General features: G+C 44.2%; 1 protein-coding gene across 5 annotated transcripts in view; it reads left to right on the top strand.

Moving 5' to 3' along the window:
- Nucleotides 1–12,343, top strand: part of AMOTL1 (angiomotin like 1) — a 164,819-nt gene that overhangs the window by 63,806 nt on the left and 88,670 nt on the right. For 3 of the 5 annotated variants that reach the window (XM_069555110.2, XM_069555111.1, XM_069555112.1), the window contains one exon: nucleotides 10,664–10,810. The exons of 1 other annotated variant lie outside the window; for it this stretch is intronic. In XM_069555110.2, the coding sequence (XP_069411211.1) occupies nucleotides 10,664–10,810 (147 nt within the window). Of the gene's footprint in view, nucleotides 1–9,871; nucleotides 9,962–10,663; nucleotides 10,811–12,343 lie in introns of those variants that run through there. One more of the 5 variants, XM_069555114.1, reaches the window with a different exon arrangement.

The raw sequence follows: 12,343 nt of genomic DNA, 5'->3' as shown, positions 1-12,343 counted from the left end.
TTGTGGCATAAGTATGCATGAACTGTGATGGGAACGCAAGTGAGTGGCATGTAAAAAATTGGGAGAGGAGGGGTAGAGGACTTCCTGGAGGAAGTGGCACTAGAGGAGGACTTCCAGAGACATTCAGATAGTCAGGGTGTATATTGCAGTGTTTCGTGTGTGCTGAAGTTAGAGTTTCCTTGACTCAACTCATACAGGGAGAAAGTCCCTCCAGATGGAGAAAACTCTGGAGGAACTGCAAGTATTACTCTAGGTTCTGTGCAAAGGATATTTGGGTTAATAGACATGAGATTGTACTAAGTCGTGTAGTACTTTAGATATTAACAGTGTTATTTTCCTAGAATAGGTGTCAGAACAATTAATTTTTTAATAAGTTAGATATCAGAAGTTCTCTTTTAAAAATTTATTGAAATTTAATTTGCGATGTGTTAAGTTTCAGGTGTATAGCAAAGTGATTTAGTTATACATATATGTATAAATGTATTATTTCTTTACGTTCTCTTCCATTATAGATTATTACAAGGTACTGAGTATAGTTCCGTGTGCTATACAGTAGGTCTTTGTTGTTTATCTAGTTTATATATAGTAGTGTGTATATTTTAATCCCAAACTCTTAATTTATCCCTTTTCTCCTTCCCCTCGGATAAGTGTTAAGTTTGTTTTCTATTGTCTGTGAGTCTTTTTGTGTTTTGTAAATAAGTTCATTTGTGTATTTTTTTTAGATGCCACCTATGAGTGGTATCATATGATGTATGTCTATCAGAAGTTCTTGATGGAAGTTGCAAAAAGTAAGTTTGGCTAACTTAAGCAGTTTGTTGTCATCGCTCAAACAGTTGTGTCTGACTCTTTACAATCCCATGGACTGCAGCATGCCAGGCTTCCCTGTTCTTTACCATCTCCCAGAGCTTGGTCAAACTCATGTCTATTGAGTCAGTGATGCCATCCAACCATCTGGTCCTCTGTCGTCCCCTTCTCCTCCTGCCTTCAGTCTTTCCCAGCATCGGGGTCTTTTCTAATGTCAGCACTTTGCATCAGGTGGCCAACTTAAGCAATAGAAGAATTTATTGGAAGTACCTTGGGCAGCTCACATATTAATGGAAAGGCTCAGAAAATGAACAGTATATCTTTAGGTGAAAATATACTGGGAAGCGAGGCAGGGCTAGACTACTTGTCTTGTGATGATGATGGTCACCATAGACACCACTGCTGCTCTTAAACTCTTGGGGGTTCTGTTACCATAGACACGTTAGCAACACCCTTTGTTTTTGTGTCATTTCCTCGAGATTCAGAGTCTTTGGTTGGAATATCAGTTGACTAGGCCTAGGTCCTTCTAACTGCTAGAACAGAGAGGGGACCTTTTGGCTTCTGTAACAGGAGATGGACTCAGCCCCAAGGCTTACACAGTGAATTCAGAGTTCTCCAACACTATTTAATTTAGTATTTAATTAGAGGTGATTGCACAGAGTCGGACACGACTGAAGCGACTTAGCAGCAGCAGCAGCAGCAGCAGCAGCCTACCAGGAATATGATAGGTAATAGTTGAAAGTTGAACCACATAATTCTAAATTATTTTCCATTTCTATAGTGTTTATAATGCACTAGGGCTTTTATTTATTTATTTATTTTTATTGAAGTACAGTTTATTTACAATGTTGTGTTAGTTTCTGGTGTACAGCAAAGTGATTCAGCTATAGATACACATACATATATATTATCATATTATTTTCAATCATGGTTTATTTTTAATACTTATTTAATTGGCTGTGCCTTAGTTGCACATGTGGGATCTTCACTGTGGCATGCAAACTCTTAGTTGGAGCGTGTGGGATCTAGTTCCCTGACCAGGGATTGAACCCTGGCCCCTTGCATTGGGATCATGGAGTGTTAACTGCTGGACCACTAGGGAAGTCCCTCGATTATGGCTTATTAAACGATATTGAATATAGTTCCCTGTACAGTAGGATCTTCTTGTTTATCTGTTTCATATTTAGTAGTGTGTATCTGCTAATCCCAAACAATTCATTCCTCCTCCCATCCTGTTTCCCCTTTGGTAACCATAAGTTTGTTTTTTACGTCTGTGAGTCTTTCTGTTCATTTGTATCATGTTTTAGATTCTGCATGGAAGTGATGCCACTTGGTATTTGCCTTCCTGTTTCTGACTTCATTTACTATAATAATCTCTAGGTCCATCCACGCTGCTGCAAGTGGCATTATTCTGTTCTTTTTTATGGGTGAGTAATATTCCATTATGCATCCCGTATTCTCTATCCATTCCTCTGCTGATGGACGTTAGGTTGCCTCCGTGTCTTGACTGGTGTAAGTCATGCTGCTGTGAACATTGGGGTGCAGGTATCTTTTTGAATTTTCTAGGGGTGCCAAGGGGTGGGATTGCTGGATCCTGTGATAACTTTATTGGATTTTGAAAACCTCCCTTAAATACTGGATTCTGGGTCTGTAGATGCAGCTTCGTCATGCTTCCTACCCGTACTTAAGCGCCAGTGAACTCCCTATTGCCTAAAGTGCCCAGGCATCTCGGTGAGTCAGTCCCTGTGCCTCACCTTTACTTCACTGGGCTCATCTTTCCTCACTAGCACCCTCTCCTCACCCTGAATTGGATTAACAGCCTCCTCCTTTTTTCCACTTCAGCTTAGGAGTCTCTTTCTCCCTGTCATTTCAGCTCCCAAATCACCTCCATCAATCAACAGGTAGGAAGGAATTACTCCTGAGTTTCCAAAACTTTGTGTCCCTGTAATAGGGCACTTACTCTGCAGTGAAATTTGGATTGCTGTGTGCACCTTGTCTCCAGAACCAAATCATAACATCCTAAGGCCAAGGACAGTCTTACTCATTTCTTTGTTATTTATAGCTCCCAGCACAGTGCCTTGTTGAACTCAGCTGTTACTTTAAAGGTTAAGCATACATTCGCATTTTGGTTCACACTGATAATATCTCAGAGATATTTTTAAATAAGCATTACAGTTATACTTCACACAACTTTAGAGAAAGTTATTCATCACAAATTCCACCTTGAGAGAGTCTAAATTAAATAAGTATATTTACTGTACATGTACTTTATGATGGTCCAAGGATTCAAATTCAAGTTCAGTGCCCAGGATGACCATACCCTGTAGGGACTGGGAAGTTTGGAAACCTTCCCCGCTCCCACCCTCTTCCCAACCCTACCTTAGGTTTCACATACTGGTTCCTTGGTGAAAAGTAAGTGAGAAGGCCTCTTCAGGTATGTGCCTTCAGTTTTGTGTTGGAGATTCCTGTTACCTTTTACAATGCATGCAGGTATTCATAGCCTGGGTTGCTGGGACCTGTCTTCCCCCAGGCCTCAAGTTCAAAAGTGTGACTTGGCTACCCCAGGGAGGGAGCTTGGCTTCACATGAGGGCCTGTGAACAGATCAGCCCTTATTTTTCTGGTACTGGCCGTGGGGTCTCCAGATTGCTCCTAAGACCTCGTTTCTAGGGCATCTGTCTCCTGGAGTGGAGTATTCAGCTCCCCAGGGAAACCTCCAGTCCTGCCAGGATCGGAAGGCTTGATTGCTTACATTTGACTTTGAGGACGCTGGCATACTCAGTAAATTCCTCAGCTCTTTGAAAAGGAAGGTGGAGGCTGCAGAATTGTTCTGTTGCCTGTGGTTAAAATCTCTGTTATAAAGTTAGAGGAGGTTATTCTCATCTCGTCGGTAAAGTTGTTTTTGAAGGCATTAGGTGGTTTTGGCTTACGTGGGCCTGGCAGAAAGTCTTGCACTTGGGTGCAATGACACCTGGGAGGTTTTTGTTTTGTTTTGTTTTGTTTTTTGCAGTGAGTGAAGGCTTTGAGGAACCTGGCCTGCAGACCCCAGAGCATCACTGCCAGCTACAGTGGGGATAGTGAGTGCTTCCTCCTCTTAGGGGACTGAGAGGGCCTGGGAGTCATCGGGAACTCTCAGAGACCCACTTTGGAAAGACCTCTTTAAACTTGGCAGTGACTGCATCCCAGAGGATATGCCAAGTCTCTCCATCAGTCAGCAAGGAGGGAGTAAGAGAACACAGGCCGTATACAGAAAGTAGCAAGGACTCGGATAGTGCCCAGCTGCAGGCTTTCCAGGACACTGGCCCCAGCCTATATGTATTTTTAAAATTTTATTGAAGTATAGCTGATTTGCAGTACTGTGTTTAATTTCTGCAGTTATGACAAAGTGACTCAATTCTACATATGTATATTCTTCATTATGGTTTTATCATAGGCTATTAAATGTAGTTCGCTGTGTTATACAGTAGGATCTTGTTTATCCATCCTACATATATAGTTTGCATCTGTTAATCGCAAACTCCCAGTCCTTCCCCAATCTCTCCCCCACCCTTGGGAACCACAAGTCTGTTCTGTGTATCTGTGAGTCTGTTTTTGTTCATTTGTGTCATATGTAGATTCCACGTGTAACTGGTATCATTTGGTGTTTATCTTTCTGACTTACTTGCTTAGTCTGATAATCTTTAGGTCCATCCATGTTGCGGCAAATGGCAGTATTTCATTCTTTTTAATGACTTAATAAATCTCCATTATTTACACACACACGCACGTATATGCTTGCATGGTTAGTTACTTCAGTTGTGTCCGACTCTTTGCATCCCTATGGACTGTAGCCTGCCAGATTCTTCAGGCAAGAATACTGGAGTGGGTTGCCGTGCCCTCTTCCAGGGGATCTTCCCAGCCCAGGGATCAGACTCACATCTCCTGTATTGCAGGTGGAATCTTTACTGCTGAGTCACCGGGAAAGCCCCATATATACATGTATAATCACATCTTCTTTAGCCATTCATCTGTGGATGGATATTTAGGCTATTTCCATCTCTTGGCAATTGTAAATAATGCTGTAATGAACATTGGGGTACATGTCTCTTTTTGAATTACAGCTTTGCTTGGATATGTGACCAGGAGTGGAATTGCTGGATGCACCAGCCTGTGTTAAATGACTACTGCAAACTGCTGGACAGTTCAAGTGCTCAGTTGTGCGCTTTCGATCATAATTGCCGTGGCTGTTGGGGGCAGGCAGGCCATTGTAGGGGGAGGTGTTCTAGAGGGAGTAACCTGAAGAGGTAGATGTCTTGGGGTGAACTTTAGAGGACCTCAGGAAGGGAGTGTGAAACTGGGCCTTGGAGAGTGAAAGTGGCACGTTCATGGGATGCTGGAGTGCTGAGGGGACCGGCGAGACTGGTGACAGCTAAAGGAAGGGTCTGAGTGTAGTGGCCTTGAAAACCAAGCAGAGTTTGAACTTGAAGCTATAGCCGAAATGGTTATGTATAGGGGGATTGACAAGCTGGCAGTGCAGTTTAATTAAGGACGGGTGATTCCCAGCTGTGTGTCCTCTGCTGTCTACACCTGAAGGAGGCTCCCGAGCCTGTTACGTTGGTCTGTTTGTGGATTCTGGATCTGGTCTTAGGGAACAAACTAGTTAACGGTGAAGGCAAAGCTGGTGAGCAGGTGACCAGGGTTCTTGTGCCTCTCGCTTCCACCAGGAAACTCACTTCATTTTTCCCTTGATTCATTTCCCCTCAACAAGGAGGCCTTTGTCATCACTACTATGGAGTGAGGCAGAAAAAAGCCTCGTTGGTTCCGTGTCGCGTTGCCTAAAGGCCTCTGGACATTTACAAAGAAAGTAAGAGAGTAGAACCATAATGGGAAGGAAGTCTTCAGTGCTTTAGAAGCTAGCCAGAAGCAGTCATGCTCATAGAGAAGCAAAGGGCTCTTCTTGTTGACAAATGACATACAGTTTTTGCAAAGAGAAAGAAACTATTCTGGGTGAAATGGGTCATCATCAATCAAGGCAGAAAGGTTGAACCCTGAAACTGGACTTGCAGAATTTCACCCTCTGTGGACTGCAGCACAAACAGATGTCTGGTTTTCCTTCAGGTGGGGCCCCTGCCCAGAGGGAGACCCTGAGCTTGTTTTCTGTTGCTCCTGCCACTTTCCCCATGCAGACCAAAGCTGTGTCCTTGGTGGTCCTTAGATGAAGGTCTGGCTTGAAAGCAGGTAACTGCAGGTTACTGAGTCAAGAGAACCTTATGTGGAGATTGACTTTTTTGAAACCCTAGAGGCAACTCCTTGTAAAGATTACACAGAAGCAGAATCCTTGCTCAGCCACTGTTGTTGTTGTTCCGCTGCTCAGTCGTGTCCAACTCTTTGTGACCCCAAGGACTGTAGCATGCTAGGCTTCCCTGTCCTCCACCATCTCCCGGAGTTTGTGCAAATTCATGTCCATTGAGTCAGTGATGCTGTCTAAACATCTCATCCCCTGTCGTCCCCTTCGCCTCCTGCCCTCAATCTTTCCCAGCATCAGGGTCTTTTCCATGAGTGGGCTCTTTGCATCAGGTGGCCAAAGTATTGGAGCTCAGCTTCAGCATCAGTCCTTCCAATGAATATTCAGGTTGATTTCCTTTAGGATTGACTGATTTTGATCTCTGCAATCCAAGGGACTCTCCAGAGACTTCGAAAGCATCTGTTCTTCCACACTCAACCTTTATGGTCCAGCTTTCATGGATGCCCCTAAACACTGCCGTGTTCCTTATGCCCTGGGCCCCAGCCAGGCCCTGCAGCACTCTCCGGGAAGGGGTGGCGTCCAGGCGTCTCCTGTGGTTTCTTGCAGTTCCTGCTCCCAGGACTGAAGAAGTGCTAACGAGGAAAACCGCTGTGTCTGCTCATGACGAATGCTGACATCCAGTTTTCTGATTTCAGAGACCCTTCACCCTACTGGTTAGATTATGGACAGTGTGTTTTTACATAGGAAAACAGATGCAAATTATACGACCAGTGTTCCTAATGAAGATCCTGAACTGAACAGGAAGGGAAAGATTACGTGCTCGTGGGCCTGGGATTGTTCTGTCTGTTTTTTGCCGCAGAGCCCAGGAAGCTCTTTCAGAGCCTGTGATCCATGTTACTGTTGTTTGCCCTTGTCTTCCCAGTGAGGGAAGGGAAATAAAGTGATTCCTTTTGGGTGTGGCAGTACCTGACCCCCCGCCCCGCCTACCACCCCCCGCCCCCCCCGCCCCCCCCCCCCCCCCCCCCCCCCCCGCCTCCAGGGGAGGGATCTCTGCGCTCAGTGGAGTGATGAACCCTGGGCCTGTCTGTCCGCAGGGTCTGTCCTCATCATCTTCTTGGCCAGCCTTCTCTCTCGCCCTCTAAGAGGGGCAGAGTGGGAACAGGACTCAGTGTAGGGGCTGCCGCGTCTTAAATGACTGTCGGTGAGAAACTGGGCATCCTATCCTTCAGTCTCCATAGGTGCGTGTGTTCATGCACGAGTGTGAACTGCATTCTATTTCCTAATACTGAAGCCTGTGGAAGAAATGGTGACAGGGGCACGTCTTTGATGTCCTCAGTGCTCACGCCCAGCATCCAGCGCTGCCCTCTGCACAGCGCTCTGTGGCCTGGAGCCTGGGAGCTTGCTGTCACTTGGCAGGCCGTTGGATAAGATGTGGAAAAGTGATTTATACCGGTCTGGTGGTGATAGGAGTGACTTAGTGTGGGCTTCTCCCCCCCCCCCAATTAATTTATTTTTGAAAAAAAATTTTAACTGACGTCTAGTTGATTTACAGTGTTTTAATTTCTGCTATACAGCAAAGTGATTCAGGTATATATGTACATATATACACACACGCACGCATTGTTTTCTCAATCTCCTTTCTCCATGATGATTCACTACTGAATGTAGTTCCCGGTGCTGTGCAGTAGGACCTTGTTTATCCATTCTGGATGTAATAGTTTGCCTCTGCTAATCTCAACCTCCCACCCCACCCCTCCTCCAGCCCCCTCCCCCTTGCAGCCACAAGTCTGCTCTCTTTGTCTGTGACATTGTTTCTGTTCCATAGATAGCTTCATTTGGGTCTTATTTTAGATTCCGCACTTTATTGATATCATATGGTGTTTGTCTTTGTCTGACTTACCTCACTTAAGATGATAATCTCTAGCTGCATCCATGTGGCTACAAATGGCATTGCTTTGTTCTTTTGATGGCTGAGTAATATTCCATTGTCTACATGTACCATGTCTTCTTTATCCAGTCATCTGTTGATGATGGACATTTAGGATGTTTTCAGGTCTCGGCTGTTGTGAATCGTGCTGCTGTGAATACAGCAGTGCATGAGTCTTTTTGAATTCAGAGTTTTGTCTGGATATATGCCCAGAGTGGGGTTACTGGAGCGCATGACAACTGGCATCCATGTTGAAAGCATATATCCACACATACGCACATCCGCTACACGCTCCTTCATACACCCATGCAATACACGTGTGTATTTTAGGTATGCCTCAGTTTCATTGGCAGTTTGCTCTCTGTTATCACTTATAATTTGAGGTCAATCTGATAATACAATTTGATAGTAGGGCCTGAAGTTGTAATCCGCCAGCATATGCCATTCCTGACCCAGATCTTCTGTAAGAGAATACTACACTTAAAAAAAAAAAAGTTGAATTGGAGTGTAATTGATTTACAATGTTGTGTTTCCTTCAGGTGTACAATAAAGTGATACGGTTTTATGTATATGTATATATATATATATATAATTTTTTTCCAGATTCTTTTCCATTTAGCTTATTACAAGGTATTGGACACAGCTCCTTGTGCTGTATAGTTTATCTACCGTTTATCTATTTTGTATATAATATGTTGTTGTTTATCTGTCTTATACACAGCGGTATGTATCTGTCGCAGTCTCTCCCCTTTGCCGAAGTGTGTGGGCCCTCAGCTGCCCCTGACGCTCCTCTGGTGGGGGAGGGGCTGCGGGTGCAGCAGGTGTGTCTGTGTTTGCCTGTTTCTTTTCTGTGTACACTGTCTCCTTCTGGCTTAGGGCTTCTCAGCTGCGGCTGCATATCGGAATCATACGAAGAGCTCTATGAAATGCAGATGCCCGGGTCCTATCCTGGGACTCTGACTGCCAGGTCTGGGTGAGGCCGGGGTGCTGGCATTGGAGATCTCCCCGGGGGATCCTCTCGGGCGGCCACGCTTGCTCCATGCGGCTCTCCAACTTTCCACCAACATTTTCCACCTGTCTGAATTAGAAGCCAGCCTAGATTTGCCTTTGGATCCAGGCCATTGACGATTTCTAATTTTAACTCTCGACTTTGAGACTTATAGATGTAGAGAGTGAGGCCCAGAAGGGGCTGAGTGTCTTTCCATGGTAGTCCCTGCGGATTGGCCAGAAAGAGAGTGCTGACGGATGCTGTCAGAGGCGCTGGAACTGTCATTTTAGGCTGATCTTTATATAGTATGTCATTCATACTCGGATTATATTCAACCTTAAGCTCTAACTCACAACTGCGTTATTTATTTTAACATTGTAAGATAAATAGTCAAGTTGTCAAAATCTTTTTTTCCTCTTTTTTCTGTAGTCTAGACATGCTTATGCTTCATGTGAAAAGAAAGATAGGTAATCACTTGGTCTGTGACCCCATAAACTGTAGCCCACTCTGTCCATGGAATTCTCTAGGCAAGGATACTGGAGTGGGTAGCCTTTCCTTTCTCCTGGGCATCTTCTGAACCCAGGGATCGAACCCAGGTCTCCCTCATAGTGGGCAGACTCTTTACAAACTTAGCCACCAGGAAAGCCTTTTGCTACATGTGAGCACATGTCCAGATGTCATTTCATGGGTTGAGGGAGAGAAACTTAGGAAGAGGATGAGTAAATTTCCGTCTTGTGGCCTCTCGGAATAATTAGGTGCTTTGGTCTTATGGGAAATGGATAGATAACCTTCCTAGCAAGAAATTACGAAATGCAGATGCAAAAACTGTATTTTTTTACTAATGGAATGATCTTGGAGGCAGGGATTTTAATTTTTTAAAAAAGCATGACTCTTTCCCCAGAGTAAACTAAATTACCTTTGCCAAAAAGAGCCTTCAACTTGGTGCCCATGGGGAGAAGTCAGTGCAGAGAGAGCGGAGCCTGGACTCTCCCCTCATACCGAGTGCTCCCACTCATCACAGTGAGTGCTCCTTCAGTGTTGTTTGTGGTGTATCAGCGTCATGTCATGGTGCCTCATGTTCAGTGAGAGCAGGATTGAACCCAGTGTCGCGTTTAATTGAAACAGGAAGACTTTTCAGCTTTGTGTGTAAAACAGACACGTGGGATCCGAAAGGCCAGTGCTGGGCAGAGGGCCAGAACCCATGACCCAGGCTCACACTGCTGCACAAGGCTCCAGAACCCCCAGAGTGGGGCCGCGCTGTGCTGGGCTGCAGCCAGCCCTTGCTAACACATGGTCTGGCAAAATGACCACTCCTCTGCATCTTCAAGATGCTCCAAGAGACAGCTGCTCTTTCCGTTTTAGTTTTCCCTGTCTGGCCTCCCCGCCCCCTTCCCTTTGACTACTCCGAACCTGGTGGCTTGTCCAGCTCCACAGGGGGCTTAATGCTTGTGGGTGCTGCTACTGCTGGCCTTGGTAATGAGTTGTGTGAAAGGGCCCCTGCCTTTGCTCAGTGTGTCTTGAAAATTATGATTATGACCTCACGGGTCATTGTGGTGGGTGCCAGACTTGTGATGATTCTGAATAGTTACTTTGGAATTTTATGAGTCAAAAAGACAGAGCTGCCCCTGCCAGTGGAAAGGCATGGGGGAGAATGGCTGGTGTGAGTCACATGGCGAGGAGGACTTCGTTGACACTAAGGTGTACTTTACTCTCTGCCCCCAGGTCCCCCTCCAGCCTGTTACAGCCCCAGCAGTCCTGTCCAGATTCTGGAGGACCCCAGCTACTTTTTCCCAGACTTTCAGCTCTATCCTGGGAGGCATGAAGCATCTTTGACAGTGGAGGCAAACAGTAGCATCAGAGAAAAAGTTGGTAAGTTCTTTCACTGGCACTCATTTTGGCAAAGCAGAATGATTTTATGTTTTTCACTCTTCTGAATAATTTTTTCTCTATCCTCTTTTTAAAAAGCAACATATTGGATTACTGGTTGTTTCTTTATTGGTAGGTGCCTTATTTTTAATGTTTGCTATTAACATTGTGTGTGCGTGCATGCTAAGTTGCTTCAGCAGTGTCCAACTCTTTGCAACCTTATGGACTGTAGCTGGCCAGGCTCCTCTGCCCATGAGATTCTTCAGGCAAGAATACTGGTGTGGGTTGCCATGCCCTCCTCCAGGGGATCTTGCTGACCCAGGGATGGAAGCTCTGTCTCCTGTGGCTCTTTCATTGCAGGCGGATTCTTTATCACTGGTGTTAATTTATTATAATACATGACTCACTCAACAGAGAGAGTTCCTGATTATGTAGGAACTTCCGAATTATAGCATTGAGTGCCTAATTTTTCTCTAATTCCTAAAGGTTCTTTTGTACTCTTTCCTATAATCTTTCATTTCTTTTTTCTTCTCTGCTTTCATTTATACCTCTTTTTGCAGGTAATTCAGAAATTCAGAGTAATTCTAAACTATATTTGGAAAGGAACCGCTTGCTTTGTACAAATTTCCTGCCTATTTTTAAGGGTTTATGAGATTGGTTACATCATGAAGGACTCTTCAAAACCACATTAAAGAAGGATCTTAAGGTTCTTGCCAGATGTGCTCATGAAAAGGAGATTCAGTAGTTCTGGGTCTAATGAGACCCCGTTCCTTTTATTATTCATCCAAAAAATAATTTTCCTTTGGAAATATGTTTTTATTTAAATTTTTATCCATTTTGTTTTAAAGTGTTGATTTTTTTATTTGAATTTGCTTGTTCATCAAACCCTGAGGGTAAGAACTGTCTTCTTTACTCTCCTAACCCAGCACTTGTCAGAATGCCTGAATATCACAGGTTGGCAGTTGGTATTTGTGGAGTGAGTGATGGCTCAACTCAACCCACGCTGTTAATTGCTTTCCTAGGATTGTGCACCACTTAGTACAGTTACTCAGCAGTTCATCTTGGGAGAACTTTCAATGGTCTGTTTTTGTTGTTGCGAAGTTCTAATTGTTGAAGTTCAGGTTTATATCTCACTTACTGTGCACATTCTCTGAAAATGAGCAGTAAGTTTGAATTTATTCCACATACCATCCTGTGAAGTAGATATGAAGCCTGACCTCAGAGGAGAGAGAGGTTCAGAGAAGCCAAGTCATTGCCTGAGCTCACGAAGGGTAGATCAGAGGTGAGCTTCAGAAACCAGTCTGTAGAATTTTTACTCAGCAATTCTTTCTTGTTTTTTAAACCATTTTTTTAACTGAAGTATAGTTAGTTTACAATACTGTGCTAATTTCAAGTGTATAGCGAAGTGATTCAGTTATATCTATATATCTGTATATGTCGATTATTTTTCAGATTTTTTTCCCTTATAGATTATTCAGTTCAGTATCAGTTCAGTCGCTCAGTCGTGTCCGACTCTTTGTGACCCCATGAATCGCA

The sequence above is a fragment of the Ovis canadensis genome, chromosome 15, assembly GCF_042477335.2.
Source record: "Ovis canadensis isolate MfBH-ARS-UI-01 breed Bighorn chromosome 15, ARS-UI_OviCan_v2, whole genome shotgun sequence".
Taxonomy (NCBI): Eukaryota; Metazoa; Chordata; class Mammalia; order Artiodactyla; family Bovidae; genus Ovis; species Ovis canadensis.
The sequence above is the reverse complement of the archived record's forward strand: the minus strand, read 5'-3'. Positions and strand labels throughout refer to the sequence as shown.